The sequence below is a fragment of the Schistocerca americana genome, chromosome 1, assembly GCF_021461395.2.
Source record: "Schistocerca americana isolate TAMUIC-IGC-003095 chromosome 1, iqSchAmer2.1, whole genome shotgun sequence".
Taxonomy (NCBI): Eukaryota; Metazoa; Arthropoda; class Insecta; order Orthoptera; family Acrididae; genus Schistocerca; species Schistocerca americana.
The window spans coordinates 878,802,495-878,822,719 of NC_060119.1; the positions used below are offsets into that span (position 1 = coordinate 878,802,495).

Sequence of the window (20,225 nt, forward strand, 5' to 3'; positions counted from 1 at the left end):
CTAACAGACAGAGTGGTGGTATATGTGGGTTTAGGGCCACTGTGTGATAGTGGAGAACTTAACTAAAGAGCCTGTGTGATAGATTCCTCATTCATCTAAGCTGGTTTAACCAGCTGAAGTGAAACTGTCTGATTTGGCCATTGACAAGGATGTCCATAGTACCACCATGCATGGCAATACCCAATGCAAGCCAGAGTAAGGCAGCTGTAGTGTCAGTTTGACCGTCTGATCCAGTAACATAATAAACTCTCATGAGTCCAGAGCCGAACGCAAGAAAACCAGGAGATGGGTATCTGGTCATTGAGAAGGCTTATGAATAGCAGCTATGTGCAACCACACACACTTGACAAGAGTGGAAAGGTCAGATAGGTAGACGGTAGCAGCACCATTGATGAATTAAGATGGGAGGACTAATGTTTTGCTATGCAGAACCATAGCAAGTGACCCCTGGAGGCTTGTCTTATAAGCTGTACAGATTCCTAACATGACCCAGGGAGGGGCGTTGAACTGCTCACTATCGTGGCACATGAGGGCCACTCTCAGATTCCTGTGCCAATGCTTGACACTCTCATTGCTCTGAGGGTGGTACACTGCAGTGTGAAATTTATCCACGCCACACAGTACACAGAGTTTTCTAAACAATAGTGTTTATTTATTTTATTTTCCAAACTGCCTTACCCCATCACTGGTGATGGATGTAGGGCACCCGAATTTAGCTATCCAGAAAGACCACCAATGCTCATGCTACAGAATCAGCCATAATGTCTGCAAGAGGGACTGCCTCCACCCACTATGCAATGTAGTTGATGTTGGACAAGATATATCTGAATCTATCTGATGGGAATAATGGTGTGGTGAGGCCTAGGGTGCATATGTCAGAAACAGCCTCTTGCAATGTCAAATTTCCCCAGAAGGGGCTGTGTATGTCTGCTGACTTTGCTGCACTGAAACAGCACACATGTGCAAGCCCACACAAAGCAGTCCTTCTTCATGCCTGGCCACATAAAAAGTCCCGTGATGAGATGCATAGTAGCCTTAGCACCAGGATGTGAAAGATTATGAAAAGCAGAAAAAACTTGGCAACATACAGCAGCCGGGACAATAGACTGAATGATGCCCATGGACATATTGCACCATAACAGCCTGAGCAATCCTGGTGGGGTGCAAGGCACTATCAGTAGGGATGTGGAAGAGATCTGACATAGATTCGATATCACTGTCCTGTAAGTGGGCCAGTTCATCAAAATTAATAGGAGATGAAATAGTATTTACACATGACAGATAATCAACCACCACATTTTCTGAGCCATGGATATGTCAGACATCCATCATGTACTGACAAATGAGATCCATCAACTGAAATCTGCATGGAGGAAAGTCAATGGCAGGGTTGCGAATAAGTCCACAAGGGGATCCATGAAAATTGTTATGTTCCTTCCTTCAGTATCTTTGCAGAAATATTTCATGGCCTCATACACCACAAGAAGTTCCCTGTTGAAAGCGAATCACTTATGTTGAGCCGAAGATAGTTTTGTGGGAAAAAATGGAGTGGCTAAGTTGTGTTACCATCATGCTGTTGAAGAACTGCACCTATTTTGAAATCACTTGAATCTGCTTTAGTAGAGATGCGAGCGTATGGCAAGGGGTGGGCAAGAGGCACATTCTAAAGCTTTTTTGAGATCCTCCAAAGCTTACATCACTTCGTCAAACCACTGTACCCAGCAATTACAGGAAGTTTGTTTGCTGGCTAACGTGTCAGGGATTTGAATAGCTGTCGCAATTGGCAGATTGTGTAAGTAAAATTGATGGCCCCCAAAAACCAGTGCAGTTTGTGAAAAGTCGCTGGGAACGTTAGATTACGGATGCAGTCAACCCAACCTTTTGGAGGGCACATACCCTCACAGAAGACGATGCACCCAAAAAAACGTAACAGAGGTGTGTCAAAGTTGTGATTTACCATTATTAATCTCAACTCCATTACACGCCAGCAAGTCTTGTACCATGGTCAGGTGTAGCTCATGTTCTTCGTCAGAGGAGGAGAAAATGAGAAAACATCATCTAGGTATGCGTAGCAGTAGGAGAAGTTAAATACAAGTGAATCTATGAAATGTTGCCAAGTTTGAGCAATGTTTTTGAGGCCATAAGGCATGTAACAAAATTCATAAAGGCCAAAGAGGGTAATCAAGGCTCTTTTTGGCACATCACAAGGTACCATAAGTATTTATAAATGTGCCTTGCTAAACACTGAAAATGTGTGCTCTGCTAAGTAGCTGGGTGAAGTCTTGCATGTGTGAGATACGATAATTGTCTGTTATGGTACATTCATTGAGATGATGATAGTCACCACAGAGGTGCAATGTGCCATCATTCTTCGGGACTAAGTTTGTGAGAAAAGACCAATTACTGTCTGACGGGCAAACAATGCCTGCCCACAGAATTTCATCCGCTGCGGTCTTAGCAAGGTGTAGTTTGTGTGGAGGGGGGCAGCATGCTTTATGATGCTCTGGTGGGCTGCCTGTCATAACAATTTAAGGTGCCATTCCATTCCTATTAGCTTTCATTTGAACCGAAGAACATGACAGAGGGATGTCTCAAGAAGGAATTGGTAGCACACAAGAGTCATTAATCAGATACCATCGGGCGGACGAAGCCAGGCACACGGGAATTGTAAGAGGCACATTGCTGGTGTTGAAGTACGGCAGCATATACGGGTGGCGTATGAGGCATCTTGCATCAGCAAGGGCCTGCCTAGCTGCCAAGAAGGTGATGTTCAATTCTGAATTGCGAGTGTGAAAAATCACCTACTGCAGGGCGCTCGATTGAAGCTGAGCGATGGAAGCAATGAGGCAGTTCACCAGAGAAGAGCTCTTGATGAGAGTTGTGTCAGCATTATCAGGGGTCTGAGGGGAGAGGAAGCTGAGAGAGGGACTGAACACACAATTTGTGTACCCGAAGCATCGCGAAATAAAGCAAATGACAGGAATCAGGCAACAGCCCGAAGTGAATCAAGAAATCATTTCCAAGTACTAAGTATTCGATGCTGGCCATGTGGAAGGACCGCATGAACAGTTCACCAGGAGTGAGTTTAATAGATAACATGACCATGCCATTGATGCAAAGTGCCAATTTATTTGCTGCTCGAAGGAAAGGTTGGTTGGTTCATTTGTACATTTTTTTAAAGGCAGCATTGATCAAACACAAGAAATAGTGGCTGGTTTGGATCATTGGCTGAGTGACTTCCAAACACTAGCAATGGAAAGCTATCTCATCATCTTTACATTGGTCTTATGACTAGTAACTACACGTACTATAAGAAAACTTCACTCCTCAATGTCTTTGATGTCAGACAGTGTCAAATTATGCAGTTCCTTGCCTGAGATTTCTTTGATGAAGAAGTATGCAGCAGGCAGCCTATACTTAGTGCGTAAGCCCACTATTAAGGAACATAGTAAGTTGTTGATGAGAATTTCACATTAGCTCACATGCTTGTCATTCTTAACTTCAGATGAATTACCTTTAGCATTTTGATAGCTCTTGTTAACAGATGTCATTTTATTATCAATTAAAGTATCCAGCTTTCTGCCATATCGTAATTGTTGTTTTATTGTCATTTCATTCGCTATCAAAGAACAAAAAATCTTTCAGTCTCATTCAAACGTTTAGCTTCTAAGATTAATCTCTCTTTTACAAGGTTTGTACTCCCGCTTCACATGAATCGTCATCTAAATAGTGAGATAGTGTGCTCGTATGAGGCAAATGCGAGATATCTTTCTAACATATCTGTATGCTTCGGGTGATACTGCTTTCCACACTATACAATGTTTTATGGTATCTTCTGTGCGTATGGGAGAGGACTGCTTGAAATCTGCTGTTGCTCAAGAAGAAAGAAAGTTTTTGCGTTAGATGGATCTTGGTCTACTGTTTTAATTGTATGTGAGAAAGTTTTGTGATAATTGCTGTTGTAAGACTCCAACCATGAGTGGTTTCACTGAGTTTCTTTTCAAGCATAAAAGTTTCAGATGCAATTAATTTTGCTCTATTTTGATCATCTTTTCGTCTAGAATGTCACACTGGAAGTGACTGGAAGAATGGAATGGCAATTATTATTGTTGTGATATTCATGCAGGGAGACCCCCGAGGTAATGCTTTCATCATTGATTTGCTCAGTGCTTTCAAATTTTCATTTTTTGTATGTCACATTCAATGAATGTGTGGTAGTAGGCTCCCAATCTTGATTAACTTGTCCGACTTTATAAGCTGGATACAAAGGGAAAAACTTTGGAACAACAACATCCTGCAATTTCTTAATTTTTAATCGAGTCGATGGTCAGATTCTAGGAAATGAAGGCTACATGCCACATAAGATCTAGAGTTTAAGTTAGGTGTGAAATCTGCTTTTGATATTGCTTTAATCAATTGTCCTCTGAGGTCACATTACCACTTTGGCCTGTGCAAAAGGCCACACAAGAGTACACCAATGCTGTCAGTAAGGTGACACCTGTAACGAGACATTACTGTGTTAATGTAATGTATGGTAAGATCATAAGAAATAACTAATTTGAACAAGTATCCCGAAGGAGTGACAAACTAGAGATGGCATGTGAAACACGAAACGTAGAGTCCGCACAGAATACCGTGGCTGATAGATGCATAGATGGCAAGTCACACGTGGGGAAAGCGGTAGTGGTAAGGGTTATGGGGAAGCGTTGTAGGGGAAATGCGGAGTGCTGGAGGAGAAGTGCCGTTCTAAACTGAAGCCTATGGTCATATTTTTTTGTAAATATTAAGTGGGACCCCTCGACGCCCACACCTGTATGGTGACTATTCAAAATAGCCTGTAATCTCTGCTTTGTTTAGTATCTAGAAAGAATTCCGCTGAAAATGCAGCGATTTGTTTTCTCCTGGCTAGTTAACCATTTGTAACTTTCAGAGAAGCGTCATGTGCGACGAATTTTGAGTAAAATCTAGACATTTCTCTGGTTGCCGTATTAAGATTTGCTTCTTTTCTAAAACAGCGGAATTTTCATAGTCTCGCCTCACTAACATGTTGTGCAAACACAACTGCGAGAGAATTCTGTTTATGAAAATGCACATCCTCTGTACTAAAAAACGTTTAATGTCCTCACTTACATTGTTCCAAAACCCATAGCATTTCTCGTTTCACCACCAAACGATGGCCCTTAAAAATTACTTTCTTTCATCGAAAAAGTCTGTAGTTAGTGGAATAACACGGTAGATAATGAAGTTTTGCATAATAACGATATGTCAAAATACTCTCCTCTTTGCATGCCTCTTTGCCAAAATCTCATTTTGATATCTGAAACAGTGTATGAAATACGAGAGATGTTGTTGATGTTTCACTTTGGCTTTATCGCTGGCACAGCGATCTATTTTCTCGAGATTAGTGACATCTCTTCCCAAGTCTAAAGAAAAATTCAACGTCCAGAATGAGATTTTGACTCTGCAGCGGAGTGTGCGCTGATATGAAACTTTCCTGTCAAATTAAAACTGTGTACAAGACCGTGACTCGAACTCGGGACCTTTGCCTTTCACGGACAAGTGCTCTACCAACTTCTTCTTCTAAGACATTCGTTCAAGTTGATCGTTGATTCTTTGACTCAGTTTTTTTTTTTTTATTACAGAGAGCTACCGTGCCGGCACCAACTGAGATACCCATGCACGACTCACACCACGTCCTCACAGCTTTACTTCCGCCCGTACCTCGTCTCCTATCTTCCAAACTTTACAGAAGCTCTCCTGAGAACCTTGCAGGATTAGCACTCCTGAAAGAAAGGATACTGCGGAGACAAGACTTAGCCACAGCCTAGGAGATGTTTCCAGAATGAGATTTTCACTCTGCATCGGAGTGTGCGCTGATATGAAACTGGCCGTGAGTCGTGTGCTTGGGTAGCTCAGTTGGTAGAGCACTTGCCCGCCAAAGGTAAAGGTCCCGAGTTCGAGTCTCGGTGCGGCACACAGTTTCAATCTGCCAGGAAAGTTTCAAAAATTCAGCATGTTAGCTAAATTTCATACGCAGCAACATATTATGTAATATGCATCAAACGCAAAATCATAGAGCCCTCTATTTTTCAATGCTAACTTTTTCCGAATTTCACGCAGTGTCTTACTTCCACATAAATATCACGATAACTATAACCACTAACCAAGTGGTGGGCACACCATTATGAACCTGACATATAAAGCTACAAATAAAGCAAAAATGATATTTTTTACCGAACAGTTTCTGTAAGTCCTTTTAAGAAAAACTGCAAAGCGCTCGCCTCTATCCAACCGGCCGATACGTGGCAAACACTTGTCGGCGGCCTCCCCTTCTAATCAAACGAATGAATTCGCCCGTGCTTTGGACGAAAATTGGTCACTGCCACTGCGCATCGGCCTCAGTATCGTGCGTGGACTGTACATCCGATTTACGCAAGCTTTGTAGTGGTGCAGCATAATAAATTATTATGGTTACATACCTCCTTATAATGATATAAATCCACCGTAATTCCGTTATCACACCTCAAAATATACTCTCGCAAAGGGTCGACAGAAGCGTCCGATCCCACGCGTCGGCTTTGACCCGTGACGTAAGGGTGTTGTCGTGTGTGACGTCATGACGGCGCGGAGTTTGGTTTGAGTGTGGCTGTCTCCAGTTCTGTTTTATCTTATTTTATTTACTTTTCTGATCTGTTCGTTCTATCTCCTGAGATTTTTTTAAAATTTAAAAACACTTATTACTTATTTTAATTATCTGTTTCCTCGAATTTCTGTTTTAGTTTATTATATTTATCTTTCCGATCTGTTCGTTCTATTACGTGAGATTTTTTTTTTAAAGACAAAAAGCACTAATCAGCTACTGAAGCATCTTTATCTTCTATGGGTTGCAGGGGTTACGACCCCTGGGGAGGTGGGTGGGTATTCATGCATGGCTGTCTTCACTTACACGTTGTAGCTACGCAAGGCGTCTAAATTTGTTTATATTTAGTTTGCCCCCCACCCAAAACACCCCATTTCCCGCGCTTGTCCTGTTAGTGTCAGATTAGATTAGATTAGATTAGATTAGATTAGATTAGATTAATTCTAGTTCCATGGATCATGAATACGATATTTCGTAATGATGTGGAACGAGTCGAATTTTCCAATACATGACATAATTAGGTTAATTTAACAACATACTTAACTTAATATAACAACTTTATTTTTTGTGTTTTTTGTTTTTCTTTATTTTTTATTTTTATTTTTTTTTTAATATTTTTGTTTTTTTTTCTTTTTTTTCTTAATTTATATCTAAAAATTCCTCTATGGAGTAGAAGGAGTTGTCATTCAGAAATTCTTTTAATTTCTTCTTAAATACTTGCTGGTTATCTGTCAGACTTTTGATACTATTTGGTAAGTGACCAAATACTTTAGTGCCAGTATAATTCACCCCTTTCTGTGCCAAAGTTAGATTTAATCTTGAATAGTGAAGGTCGTCCTTTCTCCTAGTATTGTAGTTATGCACACTGCTATTACTTTTGAATTGGGTTTGGTTGTTAATAACAAATTTCATAAGAGAGTATATATACTGAGAAGCTACTGTGAATATCCCTAGATCCTTAAATAAATGTCTGCAGGATGATCTTGGGTGGACTCCAGCTATTATTCTGATTACACGCTTTTGTGCAATAAATACTTTATTCCTCAGTGATGAATTACCCCAAAATATGATGCCATATGAAAGCAATGAGTGAAAATAGGCGTAGTAAGCTAATTTACTAAGATGTTTATCACCAAAATTTGCAATGACCCTTATTGCATAAGTAGCTGAACTCAAACGTTTCAGCAGATCATCAATGTGTTTCTTCCAATTTAATCTCTCATCAATGGACATACCTAAAAATTTGGAATATTCTACCTTAGCTATATGCTTCTGATTAAGGTCTATATTTATTAATGGCGTCATACCATTCACTGTACGGAACTGTATGTACTGTGTCTTATCAAAATTCAGTGAGAGTCCGTTTACAAGGAACCACTTAGTAATTTTCTGAAAGACAGTATTGACAATTTCATCAGTTAATTCTTGTTTCTCAGGTGTGATTACTATACTTGTATCATCAGCGAAGAGAACTAACTTTGCCTCTTCATGAATATAGAATGGCAAGTCATTAATATATAATAAGAACAACAAAGGACCCAAGACTGACCCTTGTGGAACCCCATTCTTGATAGTTCCCCAGTTTGAGGAATGTGCTGATCTTTGCATGTTACGAGAACTACTTATTTCAACTTTCTGCACTCTTCCAGTTAGGTACGAATTAAACCATTTGTGCACTGTCCCACTCATGCCACAATACTTGAGCTTGTCTAGCAGAATTTCATGATTTACACAATCAAAAGCCTTTGAGAGATCACAAAAAATCCCAATGGGTGGTGTTCGGTTATTCAGATCATTCAAAATTTGACTGGTGAAAGCATATATGGCATTTTCTGTTGAAAAACCCTTCTGGAAACCAAACTGACATTTTGTTAGTACTTCATTTTTACAGATATGTGAAGCTACTCTTGAATACATTACTTTCTCAAAAATTTTGGATAAAGCTGTTAGAAGGGAGATTGGACGGTAATTGTTGACATCAGATCTATCCCCCTTTTTATGCAAAGGTATAACAATAGCATATTTCAGTCTATCAGGGAAAATGCCCTGTTCCAGAGAGCTATTACACAGGTGGCTGAGAATCTTACTTATCTGTTGAGAACAAGCTTTTAGTATTTTGCTGGAAATGCCATCAATTCCATGTGAGTTTTTGCTTTTAAGCAAGTTTATTATTTTCCTAATTTCAGAGGGAGAAGTGGGTGAGATTTCAATTGTATCAAATTGCATAGGTATGGCCTCTTCCATTAACAGCCTAGCATCTTCTAATGAACACCTGGATCCTACTATATCCACAACATTTAGAAAATGATTATTAAAAATATTTTCAACTTCTGACTTTTTGTTCGTAAAGTTTTCATTCAATTTGATGGTAATACTGTCTTCCTCTGCTCTTGGTTGACCTGTTTCTCTTTTAATAATATTCCAAATTGTTTTAATTTTATTATCAGAGTTGCTGATTTCAGACATGATACACATACTCCTGGATTTTTTAATAACTTTCCTTAATATAACACAGTAGTTTTTATAATTTTTGATAGTTTCTGGGTCACTACTCTTTCTTGCTGTCAGATACATTTCCCTTTTCCGGTTACAAGATATTTTTATACCCTTAGTAAGCCATGGTTTGTTACAAGGTTTCTTACGAGTATATTTAAATATTTTCTTGGGGAAGCAGTTTTCAAATGCATTTACAAAAATGTCATGAAATAAATTATATTTTAAATTGGCATCAGGTTCACGGTACACCTCATCCCAGTCTAACTGCTGTAGGCTTTCCCTGAAATTTGCAATTGTTAAATTGTTGACTGAACGTACTACTTTGAAGGACTGTTTAGTATTGCTGAATGGAGCTATGTCATATATTGTAACTAACTGTGCACCATGATCAGAAAGACCATTCTCAACAGGCTGAGCATTTATCTGGTTAAACTTATCTTGGTCTATAAAGAAGTTATCTATCAGTGAGCTGCTATCCTTTACCACCCGAGTAGGAAAATCAATAACGGGTGTCAAATTGAAAGAACCGAGTAATACTTCAAGGTCATTTTTCCTATTACCCTCTTTCAGAGAATCTACATTGAAGTCCCCACAAATAATAATTTGCTTCCCCCTGTCTGACAGATAGCACAACAAGGAGTCCAAATTTTTCAGAAATAGATGAAAATTTCCTGATGGGGATCTATATACAGTTACAATTATAAATGTGCCTTTATTTAATTTAAGCTCACAGGCACATGCTTCTATATGTTTCTCTACACAAAACTTTTTTGTTTCTATACTTTTTGCACAATGATAACTTTTGACATATATGGCAACTCCTCCTTTCTCCATATTTTCTCTCATTACATGTGCAGAGAGCTTATAACCACTTACATTTACCTTATCCATATCAGTAACAATGTGATGCTCAGACAGGCATAGTATATCTATTTCATTCTCAGCTTCTAAATCTTCCAAACAAACCAGAAGCTCATCTACTTTATTCTTTAAACTCCCAATATTTTGATGAAATATACTTACATTATTTTTAATTATACTTTTATGAGAACCTTTCCTTGTTCTAACATTTGCAGTACTCTCCTGTCTGAGTTTCTCATTGTGCTTAGGCCTAGTTCCTATACCAGTGGTCACATGGTGTTCAGAGAGGCAGATTATGTCAACTGGGTTGGGTGACTTTAGTTCATCAATGCAATTACCTAGGACTGAGATACAACTTGGTGGAGATAAAATTTCTGGTGATTGGTGAAAATTTATAATTGATAGCTGTGATTGGTGATCCAATGTGCTAGAATTGTGCTGTTGAATTTCTTTCCTAAACTGAAGATTTGTTTCAATCCTGACCTCTCGTAGAACTTGACATCTTTCTGTCTTACCTATCCTAAAAAAGGTGCTGCTCCAACACCTGCAACCACTGGTATTTTACCATTCATGGCAGTGCCTCCCCCCCTTAAATTTCCTGCTATTACCCCAGCCAGTTTCCCCTTCCCTTTCCTGTTGAGATGTAGGCCGTGCCTGGTATAGTCCCACCTACTGAGATAATCGACAGGAACCACACCAATATGAGCCCCCGCACCTGACACAAGCAGCCGTTCCAACTCCAAATTAACTCTCCCAACAGAAGAGTTCAGATGAGGCCGGTCATGGCGTCTCAGGACAGATACAAATTCAACATTGGTGTGTCTCGATGCCGACGCAATCTTTACCAGGTCACACTCTATACTGTACCCAGGATCTCTGTCGATGCTGTTCCCTGGCCCTCCCACAATAACCACGGTGTCTTCCCTGGTAAATCCTTTACAGAGTGAACCTAAATCCTCTGTCACCTGATCCAGACTAGCACTTGGTTTGAAAAAATTTGTGACCTGGTATTCTGGTCCTAATTCCTCCTGCAGAAGTTGGCCTACACCTCTGGCATGAGAACTGCCTAACAACAAAACTTTCTTCCTTTTCGATGACTTTCCTACATTCTTTTTCAATTTCCTATTGAAAGTTTGTTGTGTCCTGTCTACACCTACCTCTGCTTGAGGCTCATCAGTTTCTAACTGAAGCAACAGGTCAAACTTATTTTTGACATTCACCACAAAACTGTCAGACTTAGTTCTAGGCCTGTTCCTTCTGCTACCTGTTGCCACTTCCCACCTGTCTTTGCCCTTCTCCCTCCTTAACCTGTCCAGATCTTCCCTAGCCTGATCTAGCTCAGCCTGAAGGGCAGCAATTTTCCCCTCCTGTTCCACTATCTTCCTATCTCTGCTGCAAATCCTACATAACCACTGATGAGCCTGATCCACTTTCCCAACACCCACGCCACTGCAGTCCCCCCAGTGAAAAAAACTACTGCATCCATCACACCAAACCCCGGAACTAACAATTCTACGGCAAGTCATTAGGCTTCTTGTGGAAAGTGTGTGCGTTTGTTTTTGTTTCCGCCATATTTGTGACGTCATGGGTCAAAGCAGACGGGTGGGATCGGACGCTTCCGATTTCCCTCGCAAATCTAAGAGACAGAAACGACTAAGCACAAAGTTCGCTCCATTTGTATTGTTGTTTCTGATATTTGTCCCGTTCGGGTTTACTACTAGCGCTACAGCGGCCGAGGTGGTAACTCGTTGATATTCGCTGACTTGTACGGTTGACCGATGCGGGGAGGGTGGGAACGTAGCAGCACAGTGCTTCATCGAAGATGTTCGAAATTTCACAATACAAACGAGTATCGATACAATCAATGAAATATTATGCAGAAGCGACACGAACAGTAAAATAATCTAAAATTTCAAATCGACGCACGAATGTAGCACATTTAATCTCACAAACAGAAAAATTCCGAAGTTGGTTTTTACATGTAAATAAACATGCACATGGCACGGATGTTTACTTAGCTGATTCCTTGACAACTTCTACACTAACGTGCCGAGGATGACCACTGCAGCGTTAGTTTATCTCAGTCAAAATCGCAAAATGTGCTGCACCAAAAAAAGCACTTTTGCCAACATCTATCTACATCTGCTCCTATACTCGGAGAACCATTGAGAAGTGCATGGCAGACGGTATGTAAGGCTGTAACAGTTATTAGGGCTTTTTTCCGTACCATTCACATTGGAGCACGGCAAAAACAGATTGTTTAAATGCATCTGTATATACTTTGATTAATCTGCTGTTATCTTCACCATCCCTATTAGAGCGATATATAAGGGTTGTAGCATATTCCTAGAGTCATTTAAAGAGTATGCCAGCTCCATTGTTTCAACATCTGTGACGTTCTTCTGCAGCTCAAACAAACCGATGACCATTCGTGCTGCCCTTTTCTGTATATGTGTAATTCCCCGGCAAAGCTTTTTTGGTATGGGTCCTACATACTTTAGCAATTTCTAACATGGGTCGCACGAGTGACTTGTAAGTAATCTCCTTTGGAGACTAATTATATTTCCATATTATGTATGGTACCTATAAACCGAAGTCTGTTACCTGATTTACCCACGCCTGAGACTGTGATCGTTCTACTTCATAGCACTACTAAGTGTTACACCCAAGAATTTGTGTGAGTTTACACATTTCAAATGTGACTCAGTAAGATTATATTCATAGAATGCCACAGTTCTTCATTTTGTGAAGTTCACAGTTTTGCATTTTTGAACATTTAAAGCAAGTTCGTTATCATTGCACCATTTTGAAACCTTATCCATACCTGACTACAACAAATCGATGTCAAGGGTATTGGGTAGCAGTTTAGTGGATCACTTTTGCTACCTTTCTTATAGACATGTGCGACCTGTTTTCTTTCAACTATTGGGCCCAGCTTTTTGGTCGAGGTCATCTAAGATAGCTTAGAGTTTACAGAGGTTCCAACTAAGTCGCAATAATGTGTAGAATCTGATAGGAATTCCATCGGGCCCTGGGGCTTTGTTCAGTTTTAACGATTTCAACTGTTTCTCAGCGCCACTGATTCTCATATCTGTTTCACATATCTTTTCGGTGGCACGAGAATTAAATTGGGGCCATACTCCTCGGGTTTTCCTTTGTAAAGGAACATTTGGAAAGCATTTTTGATTTTACTTTGCTACTCTCAATTTCAGTTCCTGCCTCATTCATGAGTGACTGGACGCTAAGTTTGTTGTCCCTAACAACCTTAACATATGACCAGAATTTCTTTGGGTTCTGCGAAACATCGTTTGACAACACTCTGCTACGATGGTCACTGAAGGCTACATGCAATGCTCTCTTGACTGCCAAATGTGTTTCATTCAGTGTCTATCCATAGCCCTTTACTTCGGTTTATACCTTAGTTATGCAGTGGTCTCCATGTCTTCATAAAATTTTTTACACTGACTATATCATGGAGGATCTATCCCATTACGAAATGGCTTACTGGGTACATATCCATCCAGTGCATGGTCAAATATTCTTTTAAACTTGAGCCATAGTTGCTCTACTTGCTCCTGTCCTGAGCTACGAGTTTCAAGTGTCTCAGTGAGATATGACATTAATGTTTCTCTGTCTGTTTTGCTGAACATAAAAACTTTTCTGTTTGTTGTAGTTGCCCTTTGTGTTTTGGTATTTATTGTCGCTATCACTGCCTCTGCTCACTGATCCCAGTTCCGATGGGGACGTCCTCGAACAGATCAGGTGTGTTTGTTGCCATTACATCTCATATATTTCCATCACGAGTGGGGTTCTGAACTATCTAGTCTAGATAGATTCCAAAGAAGGGATTTAGTAATGTTTCACAGCTTGTCTTGTCACACCCACGACACATTACACCGAGTGAATCTTGGATGATTAAAGTCTCCTCTCACGGTTACAATATCGGTAGGGAATTTATGTACGAGCGAACTGAGGTTTCCTTTTAAGTTTTCCGTTACCTTAGGAGATGAGTCTGTTGATAGACATGAGGCCTGTATTACACTGTTTTGCCGTTACTTGATACTACAATATTACATGCAGCTTCAATTTCCGCAGCAACTAACGATAATACGTAACGTAAAGTCACACATTTAATAGTAAGTTTAAAAACGCATTAATACATATATTAAAGAGTAATTTGTACTAAACTAATACAAGAGCACAACAATTCGCACGTCTCGCCTGGCATAAGGCTGCCAAGAATCGGCAGTCAGTGACACATCTCACAAAACAAATTATGAAGGCACTATAATATTGTTGTTTGTGAATATTTTATTTTGAAATTTGGATTTACTTTCTCCTCAGGCATCAACCGTTGTTGTTCGTTTTCATGCACTGTGGGACACGTTCAAAACACGCGGTGTGCAGGTGTTTTTAAAGGGTAATATACGCAGCTAACCACCAGAGGGCTCTGTTGCAAATTCAAAATAGAGACACGTTCGAAAAACACGGTGTGCAGATGTTTATAAAGAAAAGAATAATAATCGCAGCAAACCAGCAGAGGGCTCTGTTGTAAATTCAAAATATTGACGGCGAAAGTAGAGCTGCCGCAACCCGAAGCTAGGTGGAAATAGTGTTATAATGAAGCGACGAGTGCGTGTTGGTACGTTATTTGATAGTGCAATAATATCGTCGATGTATCTACGAAAACATTTGTGTAGTTTGAAATCTTCCGTAATAGTTTAGTATGATAAGCTGTTGTAGCATGCTTGGTATAAGCAAAATATCGGGACTTATCCGTGTGAGTGGGGCTATGCAGACCAAGCGCGCGGTAATTCTACAAAAAATCCGCCTGTCCTTAGTTTCTAATAACTTAATCATTTAGTTATTGCCTTCAAGTGTATGTTCGCTTGACGATGTTTGCGAAAGTGTATCAAAGAGACAGTTATTTAAAAATACAATTTGTGATATATTGTACTGCATGTGCATTGCTGTGCATGTAGTGTTTGAATGCTCAGGACAGAATCTTCAACGAAATATGTGGTGAGAGGGACGATTCAGTTTGCAGAAAGCCTATTATGGGAACTTCGCAATAAGGAAATCCAGTGCCTCCGCCTTATATACTTCCCAGTTATTGTAAAGAAGTGAAACTGTTGAGTCCAACTATTGTTGTTAAGTGATGTGATTTATTATCTTTTCAGTTCAGTGTTGTCTGACGATTTTTTGTTTACATTCCCCTCCAGTGTCTAATTTTAAAATTATAACTGATGAAATAAATTTAAAATTTGTATTTACAAGTATTTTCTTACCTTCCATACTGATGTTCTTGTTTTTATCAACACCTTACTTGAATAATCACAACTTTGGTGGTATATTGATTTCTCTAAAGTGCTTGACACTTGCGTTTTATATTTTATAGGTGGTGAAGATGTGCTAAATGCACGAGATCGTCTCAAGGGAGCCCTGCAGGAAGTCTTAGAACATAGTGACGAGTCTTCAGTATCAAGCCAGGATGAAGGAATTCAGTCAGACTCCTTTGCTCGAGTCAGTGTCCCAGTCAAGAAACCAACAGTGTGAGTAAACATGTAAAAGCAGTCTACACAATCAGACGTAAGAGGCTAACTGATTCTCCCAAGTAAGCCATGGAGCAGTATACAAGGTAAAGTATCTGCTCCTCATGTTATGTTACATTTACAGACTAAAAACATATAGAAATATATTTTAATTCAAATAGGCCGTCATATTTTCAGTTATAATGCAGAGTTGTACTGCACCACACATTACAGTTTATGATTTAGAGAAAAAGAACTTGTAAATGAAATGAATTAGTTTCAGGAAGTCTGTGTTTTTCTTGATTTTCTTAAATGAAACAAATAAGTATGTTTACAGTATAGTACTGTAATAATGTCATGGTCTTCATCCAATAATTGTACGTTCTTGTATATTTCTTGGTCATTGGCCTATCAAAAAAAAATACATAGTCATTTCTGTGTAATAACCATAAAACCATTCAGTAATCAAGAAAAATTACATGTTGTGCTATTATTATTATTTTTGGTAGCCATTTTGATGCAATACAGTTGATACGTGTTGTATCTTTACACATAGATATTGTTAGTTCTTATACACTAAAGTTGAGAGTACATTAAAGTTTGCTTTTCTGAGGGATATGATAAGTAAGAAATAATGAACTATAATGAAATTACAAATTGTTTTTCAGCAATGATGTCATCATCATCTCAGAAATTTGATGAGAAAACATATTTAGAGGGTAGTATGTCGTTACAAATTCTGCAGTTTCATTTGCTAAAATATTACTTGCTGTTTTCTTTTCTTTAGTAGTTCCTGATGCAAGTAGGTTTGGATGCAAAGAACTAGATACTACTTTTATACTGTAATTGACAGAAATCAGTGGCATATTTACAGTTCTCTCTCTCTCTCTCTCTCTCTCTCTCTCTCTCTCTCTCTCTCTCTCTCGCTTTTTGGGGGGGGGGGGGGGGCGATGCCTTTTTTTTACTGGGTTTACATTTAATTAGAAGATTAATTACATTTATGAAAAATTTGGAGAAGGATTTAGAGTTCAGAGAGAAGAGATAAAGACTTTGAGGCTTTCCCATGACATTGTAAATATTTCAGAGACAGCAAAGGACCTGGAAGAGCAGTTTAACAGAATAGACACTATCATGGAAGGAGGACATTAGATGAACATCAACAAAAACAAAAGAAGGAAATGTAGTCAAATTAAACAAGGTGATGCTGAGAGAATTAGATTAGGAAATAGAAATTTAATGTAGTAGATGAGTTTCGTGATTTGGGCAGCAAAAACTTTCAGTTATAGACCCCAACTAATCTGCCAGTCACATCAACCACTGAAACAATTTGCAGGAAATTTTCCCCAATCTTGAGAGCCAGGGAAATATAATGAGCACAAGGAAAGAGTTCCTCTATTCCAGTAAAGTCACAACTTTCATCTGCAAGAACCGTGAAACCTTTGACATCATTATTGTGCTGAAAAATCTTTCCCAGAAGCAATTTCTTGATGCAACTGATGATCTTATGTTGGATTGGGACACTAAATGTCATTATCATATTTGCCAGTTCCTTCCAAATTTGCTTGTACGTTTTCATCACCTTTCACATGACATTTTAGAATGGAGCGAAATTTACCCATGTTCTCATCATCGTGTTTGTCAACTTCAGTAGATTCGCTGTGTCCCCTTAATGTAATCTCGTGATGTCAACAAAGAATCTCCACCTCCATGATAGATACTGTGCAGTTTCTATTTTTTTTCCACCTGCTCCACCAAGCCGTGGTCCAGGCCATCTTTTGTCTTGTTCACCATCATGTGAACAAAATTGTCACCATTGATTACAGCAGCCTTACGGTAAGTGTTGCTCCCATGGATGTTGAAAATTTAATAGCATGCTTCCGCTTTGAAAACTTAGAGGTTACCAGGGATCCAACATTTTGATGACTACCTTAACTTGAACTTATCTTAGTGAAAAACGCACAATACTTACAGAAGGCCCATCCTCTTTGGGGGAGAGTACTAGCCAAAAATATTTTGGGAAAAATTATAAATTGTGTTGGGCACAAAAAGGCCTTGAAAATGTTGTAGCTTCATGTGGTGTTCATCTTTTTTGTTATTTGATTGCATTTAATCATGTATGTCATACTGCCTGGTGATGGAGTGTCAAAGCTTGATGTGTCAGTGAAAGAAGTTGATTTTCCTTCAAGATCTGGCAAAGGTGATTGTGAATTAACAATGATACTTCTAGTGTTTGAGAACTGCAGAGATGGGAACAGCGGTGGATCATCCATTTTCCTGGCCTGAGAGGACAGAGTTTCTCGTAGTCGAGGTGTTTTGGAGAAGTAGTTTAAAATATCTCCACTTTTTGTTTTGCGATGCATTGTCTTAGCTCTCAGAATCAGGATTACACTATACTAGCTTTGCTAACATTGGTATTCGCAACACTTTTATATCTGTAATTTAACATCTGCTATGCAGAGAATCGTGTGTGAAATAAACTAGAACATTTCCTGGTCATTGCATGCTCTGACATTGTCTCCACCACCTCTGTAGTGCACATTATTTCTGTACTCGTTAACATTCATTTATGGTTACTGTAATATGGTGAGACTGAGCTTGTAAACTTTGTGTTTAATTCACCACTGAAGTTAAACTGATATGCATTACTAAAAGAAATCTGGAAACATGTAATGTTGCTATTTAAGGGAAGTTGGAATGCCCTAGCCCGACAGTGTTAAATTTAGTGACTTAGCTTCCCTGTATTTCAAGAACCACTGTAGCCATTGACATGAAAATTTTACAGGACATTTAACTGTATTATGATTTGAGTCGACTGAACTGTGATAATTGCATTTCAACCACTGTTTTCGGAAATACGATTTTTTAATTACATGGTTAAAAGTTTGTGTACTTTTTTGTTCGTTATTGTAAATAATTTTAATTGTACAGGGTGTTCAGAAAGTCTCTCCACAGTGCCATATGATTGTTAGCCACACGTGCCATATGATAGTTCACCTCCCTGGCTTACTTCCCTTCAAGTGGAGTCTCCTAACATTCCACTGTTTCGTTTATCTCAGCCAACGTCAGTAGTATCATTGGTGTGTGTCTTTACATGTTGATGTGAATGTTTAAGATTAGCTCCTCTGTTCGTTTGTTTCGTTTTTGTCATTGTTAAAATGCTAACCATTGAAGAATGTGTGTTTTTAGTCGAACAATTGTTCAAAGCTGGCTGTAAACACAGTTTCAGTTTGTCAAACATTTAATTCAGTTTTCCCAGAGACAACACTCCCACATCGTGATACTGTGCAAGATTTGATTAACAAATTTCGAAGTATGGGTTCAGTGACAGGTGGACCAAGAAGTGGTCATCCCAGCGTTTTGTCTGAGTTTAAACTACTCTGATATAATGTCCATGAGGTCCGAACAAGTCAGTAAGAAAACTCGCCCAGGAAATTGGTATTAGTGTTGGAATGGCCCACACAGCTGTAAGGAAAAAATTAGAACTTCTCCCATACAAAGTGACAGTCGTACAAGAACTGAAAAATACTGATCATGGCAAGAGCCTGCATTATTGTCAATGGTTCAAAAATTTAGTTCAACAAAACGGAAGAGATATTCTTAACGAGATATTTTTCACTGATGAGGTGTGGTTTCATTTATCCGGGTACATGTGCTCACAAAATTCTCATATGTGGAGTACTGCAAATCCATTGTGTATTCATGAGGAACCACTTCATTCTGTGAAAATAGGAGTTTGGATTGCAATTTCTAGACGTCAGATTGTGGGTCCCATATTTTTCAACAAAACAATAAATACACAATGATACTGCAGTGATATTCTGTACCCATTCATAGGAGAACTTGTGTTATGTGAAATACTGAATGGTTATTTTCAACAAGATGGTGCAACCGTGCATACAGCTCACATTTCAATGTCATTGCTTGCTGATGTTTTTGGTGATCACATAATTTCACAGGAACTTTGGTGGTCTCCACAATCGTCTGACCTAACACCACGTGACTTTTTCTTCTGGAGTGCAGCGAAAGCAACTGTCTATAAAAACCGTCCAAAATCCATCGATGAATTGAAAACTGCAATATCCACTCTCACTGCTTCTGTTACAGAATAAATGTTACCGCTTGTGTTTGGAAATATGATTAGACGAATTGAATTGTATATTCGAAACAGGGGGGACACTTTCAACATTTAATGTGAAAATTTGTATGTAAAATTGAATATTCAATAAAGTAATAACTTGTATTTCCCTGAGATTCATTTCGATATATTCACTGCAGCATACGGCACACGCGGCTAACAATCAAACGGCACTGCGGAGAGGCTTTTTGAACACCCTGTATGTAACACTATGTTCTTTTAGTTCAGCAGACTCAGGATATGTATGTTATTACTCCCTGAAAATTTGAATACCCTACTCGAAGTGGTTTCTAAGATTTAGGAGAAAATGAAACAGAAAATGTAAATTTTGAGGAACAGCTTCTAAAGTTTCAAAAGACTGTAACTCACTTAATATATGCTTATTTTTATTTTATTTTTAGTCACTCAGAAGCACCCTGCACCATACTGTATATTAGCCTCTTGATCTTTTTCAAAGTTTTTTCTTCGTTCTGGACTCCTTAGTGGTCAGTTGTGCTGCATACTCTGCTTTATCAATGCGAACTTCGTCCATCCATTCAAGTTTTCTGATGCAGTTTGCTCC

The 20,225-nt window shown here is 39.0% G+C and overlaps 1 protein-coding gene across 1 annotated transcript in view; it reads left to right on the forward strand.

The window, feature by feature from the left end:
- Window positions 1-14,472: 14,472 nt before the first annotated feature.
- Window positions 14,473-20,225, forward strand: part of LOC124547269 (protein lin-37 homolog) — a 42,508-nt gene continuing 36,755 nt past the window's right edge. Inside the window, exons 1-2 of the mRNA XM_047125095.1 lie at window positions 14,473-14,639; window positions 15,396-15,549. Coding sequence (XP_046981051.1) covers window positions 14,618-14,639; window positions 15,396-15,549 — 176 coding nt within the window. The 5' untranslated portion in view covers window positions 14,473-14,617. The remainder of the gene's footprint in view (window positions 14,640-15,395; window positions 15,550-20,225) is intronic.